This window comes from Petromyzon marinus, chromosome 72 (assembly GCF_048934315.1).
Source record: "Petromyzon marinus isolate PM22_M1 ecotype Great Lakes invasive population chromosome 72, UKy_Petmar_22M1.pri1.0, whole genome shotgun sequence".
Classification (NCBI taxonomy): Eukaryota; Metazoa; Chordata; class Hyperoartia; order Petromyzontiformes; family Petromyzontidae; genus Petromyzon; species Petromyzon marinus.
In genome coordinates this window covers 6,974,039-6,992,204 of record NC_133738.1, presented here as the reverse complement: position 1 = coordinate 6,992,204, position 18,166 = coordinate 6,974,039, and the positions used below count along the sequence as shown (strand labels likewise).

The following is an 18,166-nucleotide window of genomic DNA, read 5'->3' as shown; positions in this document are numbered from 1 at the left end:
AGTGAATGAGTGAGCAAATGACTGAGATGGTGGGTGTATTCATGAATGAGTGGGTGAATTATTGCCTGAGATTGTGGGTGGGTGGGTGAGTGAGATGGTGGTGAGTGGGTGAGTGAATAAAGGGGTAATTGAGTGACAGAGATGACGAGTGGGTAAAATAGTGAGATGGTAGGTGAGTGAGAAGGTGGGTAAGTGAATGGATGAGTGGGTGAGTGAGATGGTGAGTAAATGAGTTGAGCGCACGTTGCGATGGAGTAGTTTGAGTCCCTGTATCTCTGTCCCTCTTTCTCCCTGTACTCAATCCCGTTATCAATCCGTATTCCTATTTTGATCCTCCACTAGATAAACATCCCCTGTTCATTGAGCAGCACTACCCATAGATTCGGCACGGCCCATAGACTCAGCACTGCCCATAGACTCAACACTGTTCATAGACTCTACACTGCCCCTGTACATGAAGCAGCCTCACTTCTTACCCTCTTTCTTTCTCTATAGTAAAGCCGGACCTCTTCTCCATTACCCTATCTCGTTGTCACGGATACAATATTACGTGGTTCACAGTGGTGTTCAATGATGGTACAGTATGTGAAGCTGTGTTGGGATGCTGGAGAGACGAGCCTACAAGTCTGACTCGACTGATTCCGGTCCATTTGAAACTGAAATTATCTGGATGTGGCTAGGGGCCGGGTGGCCAAAACCCATTGGCACCTTCCAGTAATCAAGGGGGTTGACTGTTAGAGCAGCACCAGCAAAAGAAGCAGCACCAACGGGAGAGGCAGCGGCACCAGTGGGGCAAGGAGCAGCAGTGAGCTGAGCGAGCAAGGCAGCTCACCCTGGGGTGGAAGCAAAGACCCCAATGCCTGGTGTGAGGATCACAAGGGAGAAAGCAGAAAGATCCAGCCTACTGACGGCCTCCTGGACTGATGCCAAAAATCGCGGTGCTGGTTTCCCGCTCCCGTGGATTGAATATGTGGTACGGTTATTCAGGGATGTCCGCGGATTGTCTACAGTGGATGTGGACCGTGGAGTTGTTTTTGGTGCTGTGTGTGAAATGGTGAAACGCATAACGCCCACCCCTACTGAGATTGTGCGTGTCTGTGTGTCGGGATTACGCAAAGTCATTGGCGTGAGTGGGTTTAGATAGAACCGTGTGTCTGTGTTGAATTGTGTGTTCTGGGGGTGTGGGGCCGTGTTGGTGGGCCTAAACACATCTCACCATACTGTCTGTAACCTGGCCAAAGCACAGAAGTAAAATTGCTTCATCGCTTAAAATCTTGGTCCATGGGTGTTGCTGCTTATTCCGCATTGTGGAGCTGACCGGCCTGCAAAATAGTTCACCATGGTGGAGGTAATCATGTAGTGACGCTAGAGTTGGTTACCCACCGTCACACTCTTCCTCTTCCCTACCCCTACCCGTTCATAATCTCTAAGTATCCCCTATCACAGTCACCAATTCCTCAGCCTTTAAAACGCCACTGCCATTCATATTGTACTAGCGGTAAGTACCCGGCGTTGCCCGGGCGAAACAGGCAGACACACACATGGACTTACACACAGACATCGACCCACACACATAGAAAGACATCGACTTCGACGCACACACACATATGGTTACACCCAGGATGGATCGTTAGCAGGCCAGCCTAAATGTTTCTAACTGGCGAAGATGTCCCATTAGGGGGGGTGCACGTTTCGCAAGCGTAGAGAAGGGAGGGAATTACCATGGCCGAGAAGACCTGGAGCTTCATGCGGAGCGAGAGACCAGGTTGCTTCCACACAGCGTAATGCAGCCGATGAAAAGATAATGGCGCTTGACTGATTTGGAGTGGGACCTCTGCTGTTAAACCAGAGCCGGTCATGAGCACACTGGCCAGGTATGGGAATCTCTCCAATCTCAGCACAACTGCCACAACACCAATTGTGAGTTGTGGGGGTGGATTGTCCGATGGTACAAAATACCCAGGCAGGTGCTTAGTTTTGGTGGGGCTGATGGTAAGGCTCCACGTCTTAGTGGCAAGCTCCAGGTTCAGCAGCAGTGCATCCAACTCCTCCTCTGAGTGAGCAGCAATAACCAGAGCATCGGCATACTACGTAACATGGTTGAGCAATAGGGAGCCATCCCTTGACCACACCCGGGCATCGATCAGCCTGCCATTGTATCTGTACCATATGGTAATTCCTCTGGTACAGCTATTGAAGGGTTCACGAACTACGTGGTTAAAAGATATGTTAAATAATGTGGGAGCCAGAGGACATCCCTGTCACACCCCAGGGTGTAGAGGGAATGGCTCTGACTGACGGTCATGTCGTTTGACGCGGGGCCGCTCACCATCATGAAGGTCCTTAAGGATCGTGATCAAAGGGTGAGGGACTCGGAAAGCATGAAGGACAACCCAGAGGCCAGGCCTACTGATGGTATGATAGGCCTTGACCAGATCAGTAAAGCACATACATTCACTCACACGCACACATGGGCGTACAGACCCGCAAAGAAATGGACTTACACTGACTCACAGGGAGCCACGCACACAAAGCGACTAACACACACGCCCATGGACTGATACACACAGACATATCGACTCTCACACACACACATGGACTTACACACACACACGCACATATGGACTCACACACGCATAGACATCCACTTTAGATACACACACATGGATTAACACACGTATCGACTCACACACACGCATTGACTTACACACACACATCGAGTGACACACACACACATGTATGGACTTAACACACACATGTGGACTAACACACACACACATATGGACTGACACACACATACACATCGACGTACACACATAGTCACACAAACACACATTGACTTACACACTCGGATGGAGCCATGCACACACATGGACTAACACACACACAGCGACTGATATGCACACAGAAATGGACTGACATGCACACTTGGACTGACACACACGCACAAACACTTCGACGTACACACACGCACATCGGGCGTTGTCCATTCGAAAAATACAGACACACACATGGACTTAAACACCCGCATGGACCTACACGTACACACATATGGACTCAAACACACACACATCGACTCACACACACATAAACGTGCACAGCAAGCCCCGATGATGGCACAGCTATCAGTATCGCAGTACTATGTATGAGTAAATAGCGTGACGTGAGCAATGGAAACAATAGAAATGCATTGAAGAAATAAGCAGAAATAAGTGTAAATTAAAGAGCAGCAGTACGCACAGGTAATTTCAGAAGGAGGCTACAGTCGAGATTATAGACTGCCAGTTCACCCACTCAATGACATAAGCATAAAAAGCTGGCAATACGGTCAGCAGCTGAAAAAGCAGAATACAGTCGACATGAAAGGCTGGCAGTACAGTGAGCTCGTCCGAACGCGCATCACTTGGTAGGGTCCGCCCCCCCACCCAACCCAATTGGCGTGAGTTGGTACGGCCGGTGGCGCGCAGTAAATAAATAAATATATCGTGATTCCACAAAATCGCTCATTTAACTAATTTAAAGGTGACGGACGTGAAAAAGGAATAGCCTCTTCCCACCGCGGGGCTTAGGGAGTGCTGGCTGGCAAATTTTTTTCGACATCAACCCCACCGTTTGAGAGCCAAATCCCTCAGACTTTTATATATAAGAAGATGATGATGTATCCTTTTTATTTAACTTTGTTAAGCACCTTCTTCGTTCTTTAGGTAAAGTCACGTAGAATGGAAATAAAATAATAAAATAAAACAATAAAATAAAATTGTCACGACGCTTCGGCCACACCACAAGTAGCCTTCTTCAGGTGAAGGAACAGAGCTGTCAGACAGCTCTGTCGTGAGAATTTTATTTTATTATGTTTTATTTTTATTATTTTATTTCCATTCTACGTGACTTTACCAAAAGAACCAAGAAGATGGATCCCTGCAGTTACGAAAGCTTTAAATAAAAATATGTTAAGCACATTGAGAAAAGGTGTGCTATAAATATAAAACAAGTTGTTGAGATTAGCACCGCTGTTGACAGACGCAGCGAGGCTCGCGGAGGCAGCACTTGAGCCACCGCTCGACTCGTGGATGGCGATGCCACTGCCCTAGAGGTCGCCATCTTTTCGAAACATATCTATCACTTGCAGCGATGGGAAATCTGCGTAAATTGTCCTTCAACAAGTAAAGCCTCAATGAGTCACTTTTCAATGAAATATTGTTTTGGGACGTTCAGCCAATTCCTCTTCAAATGAGTGTTTTTGAATGTGCGAGAAACCCAACCACAACCCTGCAGCAGCTCTTTTCGTCCAGACTGTTGAGGACACCTGCGTTGTCCATGGAGGCCACCTACTTTTAGTCCAAGATGGACCAACCTTCACAGAAGTGTGTTGACATGAGCTGAGTTGACAAGAGGTTAGTTGAGATGAGGTGATTTGAGATGAGGTGAGCTGACTCTTTATCTAGCCATCTCTGGCGCCGAGACAACTCTACCCGGTCACAAGTCAACACATTCCTGGGTGCGCCTCATGATATGCAACTCAAACTGAAAGACTTTGTACTTTAACCTGCCTCACATTTAGGTGGCTTGTTCCTGGTTTAGTGTCTCTGATGTCGCCAGAGACTGCATGAGTTACAGACATTGTGTGAGCTACAGCCAGAGACTGCCTGAGCTACAGCCAGAGACTGCCTGACCAACAGTCAGAGACTGCCTCAGCTGCAGCCATTGACTGCCTGAGCTACAGTCAGAGACTACCTGAGCTACAGCCAGAGACTGCCTGAGCTACAGCCAGTGACTGCCTAAGCTACAGCCAGCTACTGCCTGAGCAACAGCTATAGACTGCCTGAGCTACAGCAAGAGACTGCCTGAGCTACAGCCAGAGACTGCCTGAGCTACAGCCAGTGACTTCCTGAGCTACAGCCAGTGCCCGTCTCTGAGTGGAGGCACAGGGCCATGGCGAGTGCAGCTCCCAGTGGTAGCGAGGCACCAGGGGAGTTGACCTGCCCCATCTGCCTGGACGCCTTCCGCTGCCCCTGCACGCTCAGCTGCGGCCACTCGTTCTGCCTCAAGTGCGTGGAGGGCGCCTGGGATGCTGCCGAGTCCTTCTCCTGCCCACAGTGCCGAGTGACCTTCCCTCGGAGGCCCAAGCTGAACAAGAGCGTGACGCTCACCAACCTCATCGAGCAGCGGGGAGTGGCTGAGCCCATGGCTGCCGATGCCGCTGCTTCTGCTGTTTGCTGCGATCATTGCAGGAAGCCCGCAGTGAAGACTTGCCTCAAGTGTGAGACGTCGTTCTGTATGGCCCACGTCGCGCCCCACCGGCAGTTGGCAAAGTTTCGTGACCACGTCCTGGTGTCGCCCGGTGTGAACCTGGAGAATCGACGGTGCGTGGAGCACGGAGACGAGTACCACTTCTACTGCGTTAACGACGGACGCCTCGTCTGCAGGGACTGCACCGTCACTGTGGATCATCGAGGGCACGAGCTCGTCACTCTGAAGGTGGAGCACGACAAACGAAAGGTGAGGAGGAGGTTCTCACGGTCACCGAGTAGTACCCACGATACCGCAGCATCAGCTGATGAACTCTGTCATTGGCTCTCAACAGCACAGCGAGTGGCTCAGACTCATTTTAAAGTGGATTTAATATTTTACATGACCGTCAATTTATTTTTCAAACAAGTGTTTGAAGGGTAGATTCATAGTACAGTCGACCCTTCTGCATGGCGGCTTTCCCCATCGCGGTTTCGATAGATCGCGGAGTCAGCATAAGAATTGAAATGGGAATATTTTGGGAGTTTTGGGAGTTTTGCGAAAGCCACAGACAACACGCAAAGGCCAGCAGATGACACACAAAAAAATGCCTTAACTCATAAATGCATGAAATATATGTACAGTACTGTATAATATTAATGTATTTTATATTTTAACTAGCTTGTTTGTCCGTCCAATGACGGGTGATTATTGCAGTAAATCTGAAATATTCAATAGAAAAATTGTTCAGCTCATGATTATTAATGAGGGTGGGGTTGCCCCATGTGGAGTGACATAACCCTCTCATGGTTATTAATGAGGGGAGGGGTGCCGCATGTGGAGTGACGTCACCCGCTCATGATTATTAATGAGGTGGGGGGAGTCCATGTGGGGGCCTCCACCTGTTCATGAATATTACTGAGGGGTGTTGGCCTCATTTGGAGTGACGACACGCGCGGGACACACAGACATTATTGGCTCATTATAGTAGTAAATACCATAAATATACACAATTTTTTTAAAGTTACGTTTTTTAAAAAGTTAGTTTGCGAAAACAACTGCGGTTCTATGCGCTGGTTTGGAGGACGCCAAGTGTGTTTACGGCAGCCTCTCACTTGATATCTCGCAGTGATCTCGCAGTGATCTTTGTATCTCGCGTTTCTCGTATCTTTTTGTACCGCGTCGCTCACCAAGGGGACCAAAACATTTTACGCGGTTTTTCCAGATCACGGGGGGCCTGCGCCCCTAACCCCCACGAGGTAGAAGGGTTGACTGTATACTGGTGTAGTGGGTTAAATTCAGGCGCACACTGGAACTTTGGAGGCAACACTATTTATTAGGTAACATAACAATTAACACTTAACATAACGACTTAAGGTGGTAGTGTTGTATCTATAGGCCTTTTCCAAAATTGATATTAATAATAATACTTGCCGTTAATTGTTTTATAAATGAATAAATATCACCCGCTACGACAAGGACCAGCAAACATCAGCTGGAGATCGTAAAAGGCCATTAAAAATAAAAAATTGTAAACTCCGGGGCAAAGGGAGGTTAGCGACTATCTGCAAAATCTCCAGATTGCCAAAGGACAATTCACAAACAAACCTATTTGATGTAACACAGCCGCCCGGGGTCACCAAAGGGAAGGGGGAATTCCAGGCTTCAGGGACCCCCCCCCCCCTCCATCAGCCCGCAGACAGAGTGACGACAAACACACAAGAGATTTAAACATATTACCCTTCTTTGCTATTAATACGACGGTTAAAGTTTAGAACTTAGTAAATAGGTCGACATCGTATATGTATGCGGACAGTGAGCAAAAGCATAAAACCCTTGGAATATCGGAGGTAACATCTAATGATGAACTGTTAAATCACCAATCTTGGCGACAGAAAATGCAGTGTTACATCAAAGGTTATCGAGAAGGAATGAGGCGGAACGGGACGGGCTTACACAGCCAAGATAGACTGTGTTCCATAGGAAGGAGCCTCCTGGCCGAGTTTGTCTTCCCGCAGCGCAGGAGAGCAGGATTTTAACACCAGAGCGAGGGAAATGTATTATCGCGGGGGCCATCTGTAGACACGGAGGCGCTGGACTTAATGATGCACACACAGACTACACCCCCCCCCCCCCCACAACGCAGAGTGAGCATCTGGTTTTTTTTTTCCTCTCGCAAGAGACGCGCAGAGGGGGGAGATTTTTCGGATAAAACAGCAGCACGACACGCACAATAGCACTGTCGACAGTTCAACAGGACAACAGCTCGGCAAGCGCCAGAAGAGGGCGGCGAGCGGCAGACTCCAAGGGGCCCCGCGATCAACCGAGGATGGCGAGGCTGGCAGAGTAGCGATGTGCCACCGAGTGTGAGTTCAGAGCTGAAAGACGAAGTATCGCTAAAAGACTTTTATTCTACATCGAGTGCCAGCTACAGCGCAACCACCACCAAGCATTGTGCCGACTTGGCTCATCCAGCAAAAGAGTCAGCGAACCAGCGAAGAGCGCGTTCGATCATCTCCACAAAGAGAGCGCGTGTGGCGCAGCTACTACAGCAGTGGAAGGAGGAGACTGCTGCTGCCAGCGAACCAGCGGCGAGCGTGATCATGCGCATCTCCACGGAGAGAGTGCATGCGGCGCAGCTCATCATCCAGCGGTGGAGAGAACCATCAGTCAATGTCCAACGCCGAGCAATAGAGGGAACCAGCCGTTGTTCATATACCCCTCCCCCACTTTCACAAACCCATGACGCTTACGTCCTCTGCTCATACAAGAATTTACCAAAGAGACAATTCACCGCACCCACACAATATTAAAACTAATTATAAAGGGCATTAAAATATCAACTGATCGTGAAGAACATTGCTACCCATTGAGTTATGTGGATAAGGTCATTATTAAGTATCTCAGTCGTTCGTTTTTTTTCTTTTTAATGGCATAATCTTACCGATGAATCCATTGACGTATACTTTTGCCTTTGAGGAATAATCATTGTTTTGACTGCCTTTTTTGCATGAATATCGTCATATGAATTTTTAAGGACTTTTTATTCATATTTTCCATATGCTCGTGGTACCCAGAGGAAGTAATCAATTGTTCTGTTACCCAATTACCAACGTGATTATTAAGGGTTTAAGAGATGGATCAATGAAATGAACATCGCCTGTAGTACTGTGTTGACAATTTCAAGTATAATAATTCATATCATAGAGTTAAGGTTTGGTTTAGAAATTAAAATTGCTTAGCACAAAAGTGTCTGGGTGTTTCTTTCCTGAGTTCAAGCATAAGCATCGTATTTATAAGAACTGTATTCTGCGTTGAGATTTGAATTTGGAGACCTGACATAAACACACTAACACATACTCAGTAAATGTTAAATCTCAACTAATTGTATTACCGAGTGTTAGTACGAACCTAGGAAATCGAAGCCGAGCTTACGCTGGCATACTTGCATCACACTGGCATAACTTCATACGATTAATTGTATGTTCCCGATTGATAATCCGACCCTTGTCAGCGAGGCGGGGCCTAATTTTCATAACGGCTCCCATTATCATAACCATATGCACTCGCATAAATTAGCATGCTTTATGCGCATAATTGCATCAATTAACATAATTTTGGATAATTACGCTAATTCCAAATTTAATTTATTTTTTTATTATTTTCATCAAAATTTTCACAACCAACATATACAAAAATAGCCACCTTTCCTACCTTAACTAACACACGGAGATACTACATTACTGGACCAGGACAGCCCAACATGCTGCCTGGTCCACTAGCCGAGACCGGAGAGCTTCATCCCAGAGATGACCCAGCAGCAAAGCAGAACAGCACAGCTCTCCGTCCACTCCCCGCTTATAACCACTCCAGCATGGCCGGCCCCGCCCCAGGCCATGCCCCCCTTCCCGATCCTTCGGGAAGGCCCGAAGCCCAATCACGTGACTCCCCTGGGGCCCCTGGCCCCCCTTTATCTGGTCACGTGTCCTGTTGGGTTCACGCAGAGTGTCACAGCCCGACACGACTCCCGTGACACCTGCCTACAGCCCCCATACCGAGCCAATACAGTAGTGTCGTTCTGCTACACTACACAGGCATCAGGGTTGGGATCGAACCCACGACCTCCTGTTTCGCAGGTAAGGCAGATGACATCTCACCGTTCTGGTGCCTTGTCCACCCACTCCTCAGATAGCCTCGCCCACGACTCGGATAGCCCCGCTCATTACTCAGGTAGCCCCACCCACTACTCCAGTAGCCCTGCCCACTGCTCAGGTAGCCCTGCCCACTGCTCAGGTAGCCCCACCCACTTCGCAGGTAGCTCCACCCACTACTTAGGTAGCCCCACCCACTGCCTAGGTAGCTCCACTCACTACTCAGGTAGCCACACCTACTACTTAGGTAGCTCCGCCCACTGCTCAGGTATACCCACCCACGACTCAGGTAATCCCACCCACTATTTAGGTAGCTCTGCCCACTGCTTAGGTAGCTCCACCCACAATTTAGAAAGCCCTCCACACGTCTGAGCTCCTCGTGAAATCAGTTCCCTGCAGCGCTTGCTCCCCCAGCCTCCATCGCTGCACTGGGGCTACTGCCGCCGTCAATGTGGAGGGGTTCACGTGGAGCGGGTTGGGAGGGGATGCTCAGAGAGTGAGTGGAGTCTCCCCTGGTGACGTCTGTCACAGAAACAAGTGGGAGAGGAGACGCGGGCGGTGGAGGAGAAGAGGAAGAAGGCGGAGGAGTCCGTGAGGCAGATGGAGGCCGCTCGCAGGGACGTGCAGGTACCACGTCTGGGCCGGACTCAGTGACCCGTGACTCCACCCTGAGTAGGGTTTGTGATGGAGGACAACTCCATTCATTCACATGGACTTCCATTGACTCTAAACACATTGTGGGACTAAAGAAACAACGGTCAATACGCCTCAATAATCAGGACCCGCAAGGAGGTTGTTCTCATCTCCACTGAGAAACTGAAGCAGTGGTGGAAATTCCACATTCCCATATCTCCATACAACGTACCTCTTATCCAATACTCTGGTGGCAGAGTTGGTGGATCCCACACAGACTGTTGTACACCATCTTACTAAAACCAATCAGGCTTTAGGGTGGCCAGGTGGCAGTATAGCAAGTGGTTTCATGATCCTCTCTTTTCATCCATACTTACGTGGTTTTCACTAACATGCAAAACATTAATTTAAAGAAGAATTAGCCTAAATTCCCAATGATACTCTTTGGTTCTTTTGGAAAAGTCACGTAGGTAGAAATAAAATAGAAATAAAACAAATCACGACGTTTCGACTGCAACACAAGCAGCCGTGATCTGGTGAGAATCACACAGAGAGGGAACACACAGAGGGACACCACACACAGAGACATACACACATGGAGATACAGGGACACACAGAGACAAGCCGTGTGTGCGAGAGAGCGAAACACGTACACTGAGGACGGGAACTTATATAGGCTGTAGAGAAGGGGGGACGGGGGCAGGGAAAAGTCATAAACATGTACATAGAGGAAGAGGACGTTGGTAAAGGACACTGAGAACGACAAACTGCAAGGAGGTAAAGACAGCAAGAAGATGGGAGATGCGAACCTAGCCAAACTTAGAAATATAATGCGATGCAACCCAGAGTCGGTCAACACCACAGTTAAACACTACAACTGGTTGATGACGTATTTCAACAGATTGCTAAAAATAAATTTCATCCATCTTCTAGGTTGTGTGTATGTCTCTTTGTGCCTCTTTGTGTGGTGTCCCTCTGTGTGATTCTCACCTGATGACGGCTGCTTGTGTTGTGATTTGTTTTATTTTATTTCTATCTACGTTACTTTACCGAAATAACCAAAGAGTACGATATTCCTACAGTCACGAAAGCTTCAATTCTAGATTAATCCACCTCTACGGAGAGGTTTTCCTTGAATGTCTATTCATGAGTCCTTGTCCTCAATGTACATTGGTCCTCCTTGCAGTTTGTCGTTCTCGGTGGGTCTTGCCAATGTCCTCCTCTATGTACATTGGTATGTTCAAGTCTATTACTTTTCCCTGCCCATTTCTTTTTCCTCCATCTCTACAGCATATATAAGTTACCCCGCCCCCCCCCCCCCCCCTCAGTATACGTGTTCGCTCTCTCAGACAAACAGCTTGCCTCTGTGTGTCCTATGTCTCATGTGGTGTCCCTCTGTGTGTTCCCTCGCTGTGTGATTCACGAGTCCTTGTCCTCTATGTGCATTGGCATGTTCAACCTAGAAGATGGATCCAATTTTTGCAATCTTTTGAAATGTGTGATAAACCAGTTTTAGTGTTTAACTTTGTTGTTGGCCGACTCTGGGTTGCATCGCATTATATTTTTAAGTTTGGCTAGGTTCACATCTCCCATCTTCTTGTTGTCTTTGCCTCCTTTCAGTTTGTCGTTCTCGGTGTGCTTTACCAACGTCCTCTTCATCTATGTATATGTCTATGACTTTTCCCTGCCCCCTTCCCCCCTTCTCTACAGCCGATGTTCCCCCCCTCAGTGTACGTGTTTCGCTCTCTCGCACACACGGCTTGCCTCTGTGTGTCCCTGTATCTCCATGTGTGTATGTCTCTTTGCGTGGTGTCCCTCTGTGTGGTCCCTCTCTGTGTGATTATCACCCGATGACGGCTGCTTGTGTTGCAGTCGAAACGTCGTGATTGTTTATTTTTATTGTATTTCTACCTACGTGACTTTACAGAAAGAACCAAAGAGTATGATATTCCTGCAGTCACGAAAGCTTCAATTCTCAATTCAGTAAGGCTCACATTGTTGAAGGCGAATTACAGATTTCCCTTCGCTTCATGCGAAGGTAAACAAAGCATCCTCCTGATAGCCTTGAGCAATGAGAATGGCATGGATGCTAAATGTACTCATGATGGTATTTGATGATTTCATTGTCTCACAGCCCCCGCCAGTTATGGCGAGTCGTGTTGTAGTGAAAATTCACAGTGGCGTTATCAGAGGCAGAGGAAGAAGGAGGCCTCAGTGCTGCAGACTCGTATCACTGTTTGGAAACCTTCACAGTCCACAGTTGCACTCGGGTCACACCGACCTGAATGTCATTTCACAATAGACCAGACATTCAATGAACAAAGGTGGCATTTATTTCTCTTTGCAGGGATCCATGACAGATGAAAAGGCCTCAATCTCGGTCAGATTCACCCACGCGAGAGCAGCGTTGGATGCGGAGGAGAAGACGGCTTTAGAGCAAGCGGAGCAGAAAGGGCGCGAGCTGCTGTCCCAGATCGAGAAGAAGATCGCTCGCTACCAGCACGAGATCAGCGAGCTCCAGGCAGCAGCCACCCGCCTGCAGGCCCTAGCGCAGGAGAGGGACTCGCTCGCGTTCCTGCAGGTGAGCGATGAGTCTCCACTGTCGCTATTGGCACAGAGCCCTCTCACCAGCAGCAGCAGAGGGAGGCTCCTGAATGAGAGCTCGCATCCACTGGGCTTGAGAACACAGCTCCACTCACGGACTCGCATCGCAGCTCCAGTGGCTGCCATTTTGAAGGCCAGCTCATATTTTCTCAGTGAAATGAATTATCTCTCTCGTCCTTTAACAGATTTCCATTAAGTTGGTTTCATTGTGATTATAATCTAAATGTTATTGGAATTGCACTTTTTTAATAAACCCTAAAACAACAGCAACAACAATGTACACGGTATTCATGATTATCATCAGCCATGATCTATCCACTAATGGATGAAGGCCTCCCCAGGCCATTGCCACATCTCATGATGCCGCGATGCAACAATCCACCAGCGCCTGCTCACGAGCTGATTTCATCTGTGCTTCCTACTTTGTGTACCTCCTCTTGGATGCGCTACCTTCATTGTTCATATTATAGAAACTTAAATAAATACGATTTCTCATACGCGTATTAATGATGTCATTGTGCATTCACCACCACTTCTGTAAGACCTGCCACGTGTGCATTGACAGAAATTAATCTCAACACTGATTAATATCAACCGGACTCACTCTGAAATATTTGCCCTGCAAATCAGTGTTGGTCCTCATGGGGGCTGCGAGATGTTAACTACCTCGCCTGGTATACCGAAGGTCGGGGATTTGATCCCAACCCTGACGTCCATATACATTTGGAGTTTTCGCGTCTCTTTCCATGGTCGCATGGATTTTTCTCCGAGTCCTCAAAAATTTGCCTTCACATTTGGAAACGTGCGTCTAGAGTATTGGGCTGCTATAAATTTCCAAGTGATGAACCACTTCGTTCAGCTATCAGTTGTGGCCAGGTCGCTTCTGAAAAAGAGCTACATCGCTTTGTGGGACTTACGTGGAAAAACACAAATAGTAGTTTATAGTTGACTATCAACCTGTCTCACTCGGAAATATTTGCCTCGTAAATCAGTGTTGGTGATCATGGGGTCATAAGCCGAGACTTTGGGGTTTATATTCCACCCACGGTGTTGCAGTGGGAACTCCACTCATCACAAGGGATTGGAGGTAGAGTCAAAGTAACGTATCACTCTCTCTCCCATAGGGGCACCTGGAGGAGACGCGCAGGTAAAAGACGAGTTTCACTCACGACTCGACACACGACAACATGGGACTGAGTGTCGGGTGCGGGCAGTGAGACATTGGCTGTGTGAGGATGCTGTGTGTGGTGAACATGTGTGTGGTGATGCTGTGTGTTAGGGTGCTATGTGTGATGGTGCTGTACGTGATGATGCTATGTGTGGTGATAGTAATGCTGTGTGGTGATGATGCTGTGTGTTGAGTGGTTATGCTGTGTGTTGTGATGCTGTGTGTGGTGATGGTGTGTGTGGTGATGCTGTGTGGTGATGATGCTGTGTGTTGAGTAGTTATGGTGTGTTGTGATGCTTTGTGTGGTGATGCTGTGTGGTGATGATGCTGTGTGATGATGCTGTGTTGATACTGTGTGTGGTTATGCTGTGTGTGGTAATAGTAATTCTGCGGGGTGATGCTGTAATTGTTAGATGAGTGATGATGCTTTGTTTGATGAGTGCCTGTGTGATGGAGCTGTGATGATCCTGTGAGTGACGATGCTCTGCGTGAGATAGTAGCCGTGTATGTTCTGCTTTCACAGGGCAGGGAGGGTTACAGCAGCTCCACCCTCATCTCCCAGCCAAGAGGACATTGCTTCACTTGAAGTCCTGGAGACAAGGGGAGTCAAACTCCTGTGTGAGTTATTCAGTGTGAATCATGGGTGATGGGACTATCTTGACAATAAATGATCCCCGTGTGTGTACCTGGTGTTTTATAAACATCATCACTAGGGAGACAAATGCGACCAGGCGTAGTGCTGGCCACCCAACCCCTCGTTTGCCGTGCCAGCCTTCAACAGTACTGATTTGCCCCAACAGTCTGTAAAGGCAACACGGGGGATGTCTTTGTTTACATCCTGAAACCTGATGTGGTGTGTAAACAAAATCACCACTAGGGAGACAAAGGTGGTCGGGCGTGGTACTGGCCACCCACCTCGTGTGCCATGCCAGCCTACATAGACTCTCACGGACAGCATTTGTCCCAATAGTCTGTGAAATCTACACAGACTATTGTTTTGTTCACATCCCATTCCAGGACCCTACTGAACAGAGCCACGAGACTCAGTGCGGTGTTCTTGTGTAAATAATCATCATTACGAGTCAGAGGTAATTGTGATGTTGAGCTGGAGTGTGTGCCTGCGAATGTCTGTGCATTTGTGCATGGGGGGAGAGGTGGCATAGTCTATAGCGCACTGCACTACGAACGCAGTTACCCTTGTTTGATTATAATTACCCGCCATGGCTAACATAAGTGGCAAGTGATATCTGATCCAGTCCTGGGCCTCTGCTAGGTAGTTTCAACCTCAAATGAGTTCCTGTTGCGGTAATGATCATAATGATGGTGATAATGGTCGTGATGAGGATGGTGGTAATGATGTTGATGTTAGTGATGTGAGTGATGGGAATGGTGATGGGATTGGTGATGGTGTTGGTCGTGGTGACGGTGTTGGTTGTGGTGATGGCAGCGATGGTCGTGGTGATGGCAGTGATGGTGACATTGGTGATAATATAGCTGGTAATGGTTTTGCTGATGGCGCTGATGGTAGTAGTGATGATGATATTGGTTAAGGTGGTCATGGTAGTGATGGTGGTGATGATGGTGTTGATGGTCGTTGTGATGGTTATGATGCTGATCGTGTTGGTGATGTTGGTGATAGTGATGATGATGATGGTGGTAATGGGGATAGTGGTGATGGAAATAGTGGTGATGGTCGGGGGGGGGGGGGGGGTGGTAGTGATGGTGGATGGTGCTAGTGGTGGTTATGATGGTTGTGATGTTGCTTATTGCGGTAGTGATGTTGATATTCAGTGTTGATGATGGTGGTGATGGTGATGGTGATGTTTATGTTGTTGTCATTAATGATATAGATGGCGAGGATGGTTGGTGATGGTGATGTTTGTGATTGTATTGTTGATGGTGAAGATGATGGTGGTGATGGTGGTGATGGTGGATGGTGATGATGACGGTGTTCTGTAGTGATGTTGTCATCGCTGTTGTCACAGACGGACGCTCGCCAACTCTGGACACAAACTCAGCTCATAACGAACTCCAGATCTCCTCAGATCTCAGGACGATGACAACGGTCCGTGCCTCCCAGGGTCGCCCCGATCACCCACACCGGTTTGATGGCTGTGCACAAGCCCTGTGCTGTGAGAGCTTCTCGTCTGGCCACCACTACTGGGAGGTGGACGTGGGGGGTGCACGGTGGTGGCGAGTTGGAGTTGCGTACGGGACGATCCCACGGAAAGGGCGTGGTGCTGCACGGCTGCTGGGAGAGAGCGACTCGTCCTGGTGTTTAGAGAAATGTGACAACTTCTTAGTGTTTCATGGTGGAGTGAAGACTGCACTGTCGGTGAGGGGGGCCCCCTGCCCCCGCAGAATCGGGCTTCACCTGCACTGGGAGGGGGGGCTCCTGGCGTTTTACCGCGCCGACTCCATGGAGGTGATCCACGAGGTTCGGCAGAGATTCTCGCAGCCTCTCTACCCTGCGATGTGGGTGTGGTGTTTGAATGATCGATTGATGATCGTGGATCTGAGTCGTGCATCCTGAGGATGAGGAGAGATAGAAACCCAAGAAACCGAGAGAGAAACCCAATAAACGGAGCAGAGGGTGGATGGTGAGGAGAGGGTGAAGTGAAGGTGATGGGAAGGTGGAACAGAGTGTGAGGTAAGGTGATGGTGAGAGCAGAATGGAGGAGAAGGTGACGGGTGAGCATGGAGGGGTAGGGTGAGGGGGGAGGGGGAGGTTCAGGTTGGCGTGCGTGAGCGATATCGCCGGTGCAGTACAAATCGCAGGTTCGTGTGGCCGCTCCTTCGCCTGCAGTGCGCGCTTGCGTCACCACGCCTCCTCATCCCTGTGATCCACCATCATCACCATCATCACCAACATCATCACTGTCATCATCACCCCATCATCATGACCACTGTCATCATCACGACCAGCAACACCACCACCATCATAGTCACCATAGTCATCACTTCCACCATCATCGCCATCATCGTTTTCACAAAACGGCTGAACTCAGCCCTCCCACCCACCCACTTTCCTTTCTGGTTCCCCCCCCCAACCCAGATATAAACCCGATCGCCTCAGAGCTGTGTACTTGACACAGATATTCTTCTGTGACTATTCCACCTGAAGACGGAAGCTTGTGTTGCCTCCGAAACGTCGTGATTTAATTGTTTTCTTTTATTTTGTGTTATTTAATCTACGTTACTTTACCGAATAAAACCAAAGAGTATGAATCCTTGCAGTCACGAAAGCTTCAAATCTAACACTACAGTACTATACACTACACTATACACTACACTATACACTACACTACTATACACTACGCTACTATACACTACACTACTATACACTACTACACTATACACTACACTATACACTACACTATACACTACACTATACACTACACAATACACTACTACACATTACACTACACTACTATAGACTACAATATACACTTCACTTTACACTACACTATACACTGCACTATACACTACACAATACACTACTGTACACTACTATACACTACACTTTACACTACAATACACTATACACTACACTATACACTACACTATACACTACACTATACTACTATACACTACAATATACACTACGCTACTATACACTAACTATACACTACACTATAAAATACTATACACTATACAAAACTATACACTACACTATACACTACTACACTAGACATTACACTATACACTACACTATACACTACACCGTACACTACACTGTACATTACTACACTATACACTACACTATATCACTACACTATACACCGCTATATACTACACTATACACTAGTATACACTACACCACTATACACTACACTATACACTACTACACTATACACTACACTATAGACTATACACTACAATATACACTACTACACTATACACTACACTATACACTACATTATACACTACTATACACTACACTATACACTACTATACACTACACTATACACTACTATACACTACTGCACTATACACTACTGCACTATACACTACTACACTATACACTACACCACTAAACACTACACTATACACTACACTATATACTACTCCACTATACACTACACTATACACTACTGTACACTACTATACACTACTATACACTACACTACTATACACTACACTACTATACACTAAACACTACTATACACTACACTATACACTACTATATACTACACTATTCACTACACTACTATACACTTCACTATACACTACTATATACTACACTATACACTACTATACACTACACTATACACTATACATTACACTATACACTACTATACACTACACTATACACTACTACACTATACACTCCACTATACACTACTATACACTACACTATGCACTACGCTACAATACACTA

At 47.5% G+C, this 18,166-nt stretch overlaps 1 protein-coding gene across 1 annotated transcript; it reads left to right on the top strand.

Annotated features, from left to right (window-relative positions):
• Positions 1-4,366: 4,366 nt before the first annotated feature.
• On the top strand, positions 4,367-17,914 carry LOC116957300 (E3 ubiquitin/ISG15 ligase TRIM25-like). Its single transcript, XM_076055753.1, has 7 exons — positions 4,367-5,669; positions 9,234-9,258; positions 9,912-10,007; positions 12,361-12,594; positions 13,742-13,764; positions 14,309-14,403; positions 15,771-17,914. The coding sequence occupies exons 1-7, from the start codon at positions 4,933-4,935 to the stop codon at positions 16,316-16,318; spliced, it is 1,758 nt and encodes a 585-aa protein (XP_075911868.1). The 5' UTR covers positions 4,367-4,932; the 3' UTR covers positions 16,319-17,914.
• The last annotated feature ends 252 nt before the right edge of the window (positions 17,915-18,166 follow it).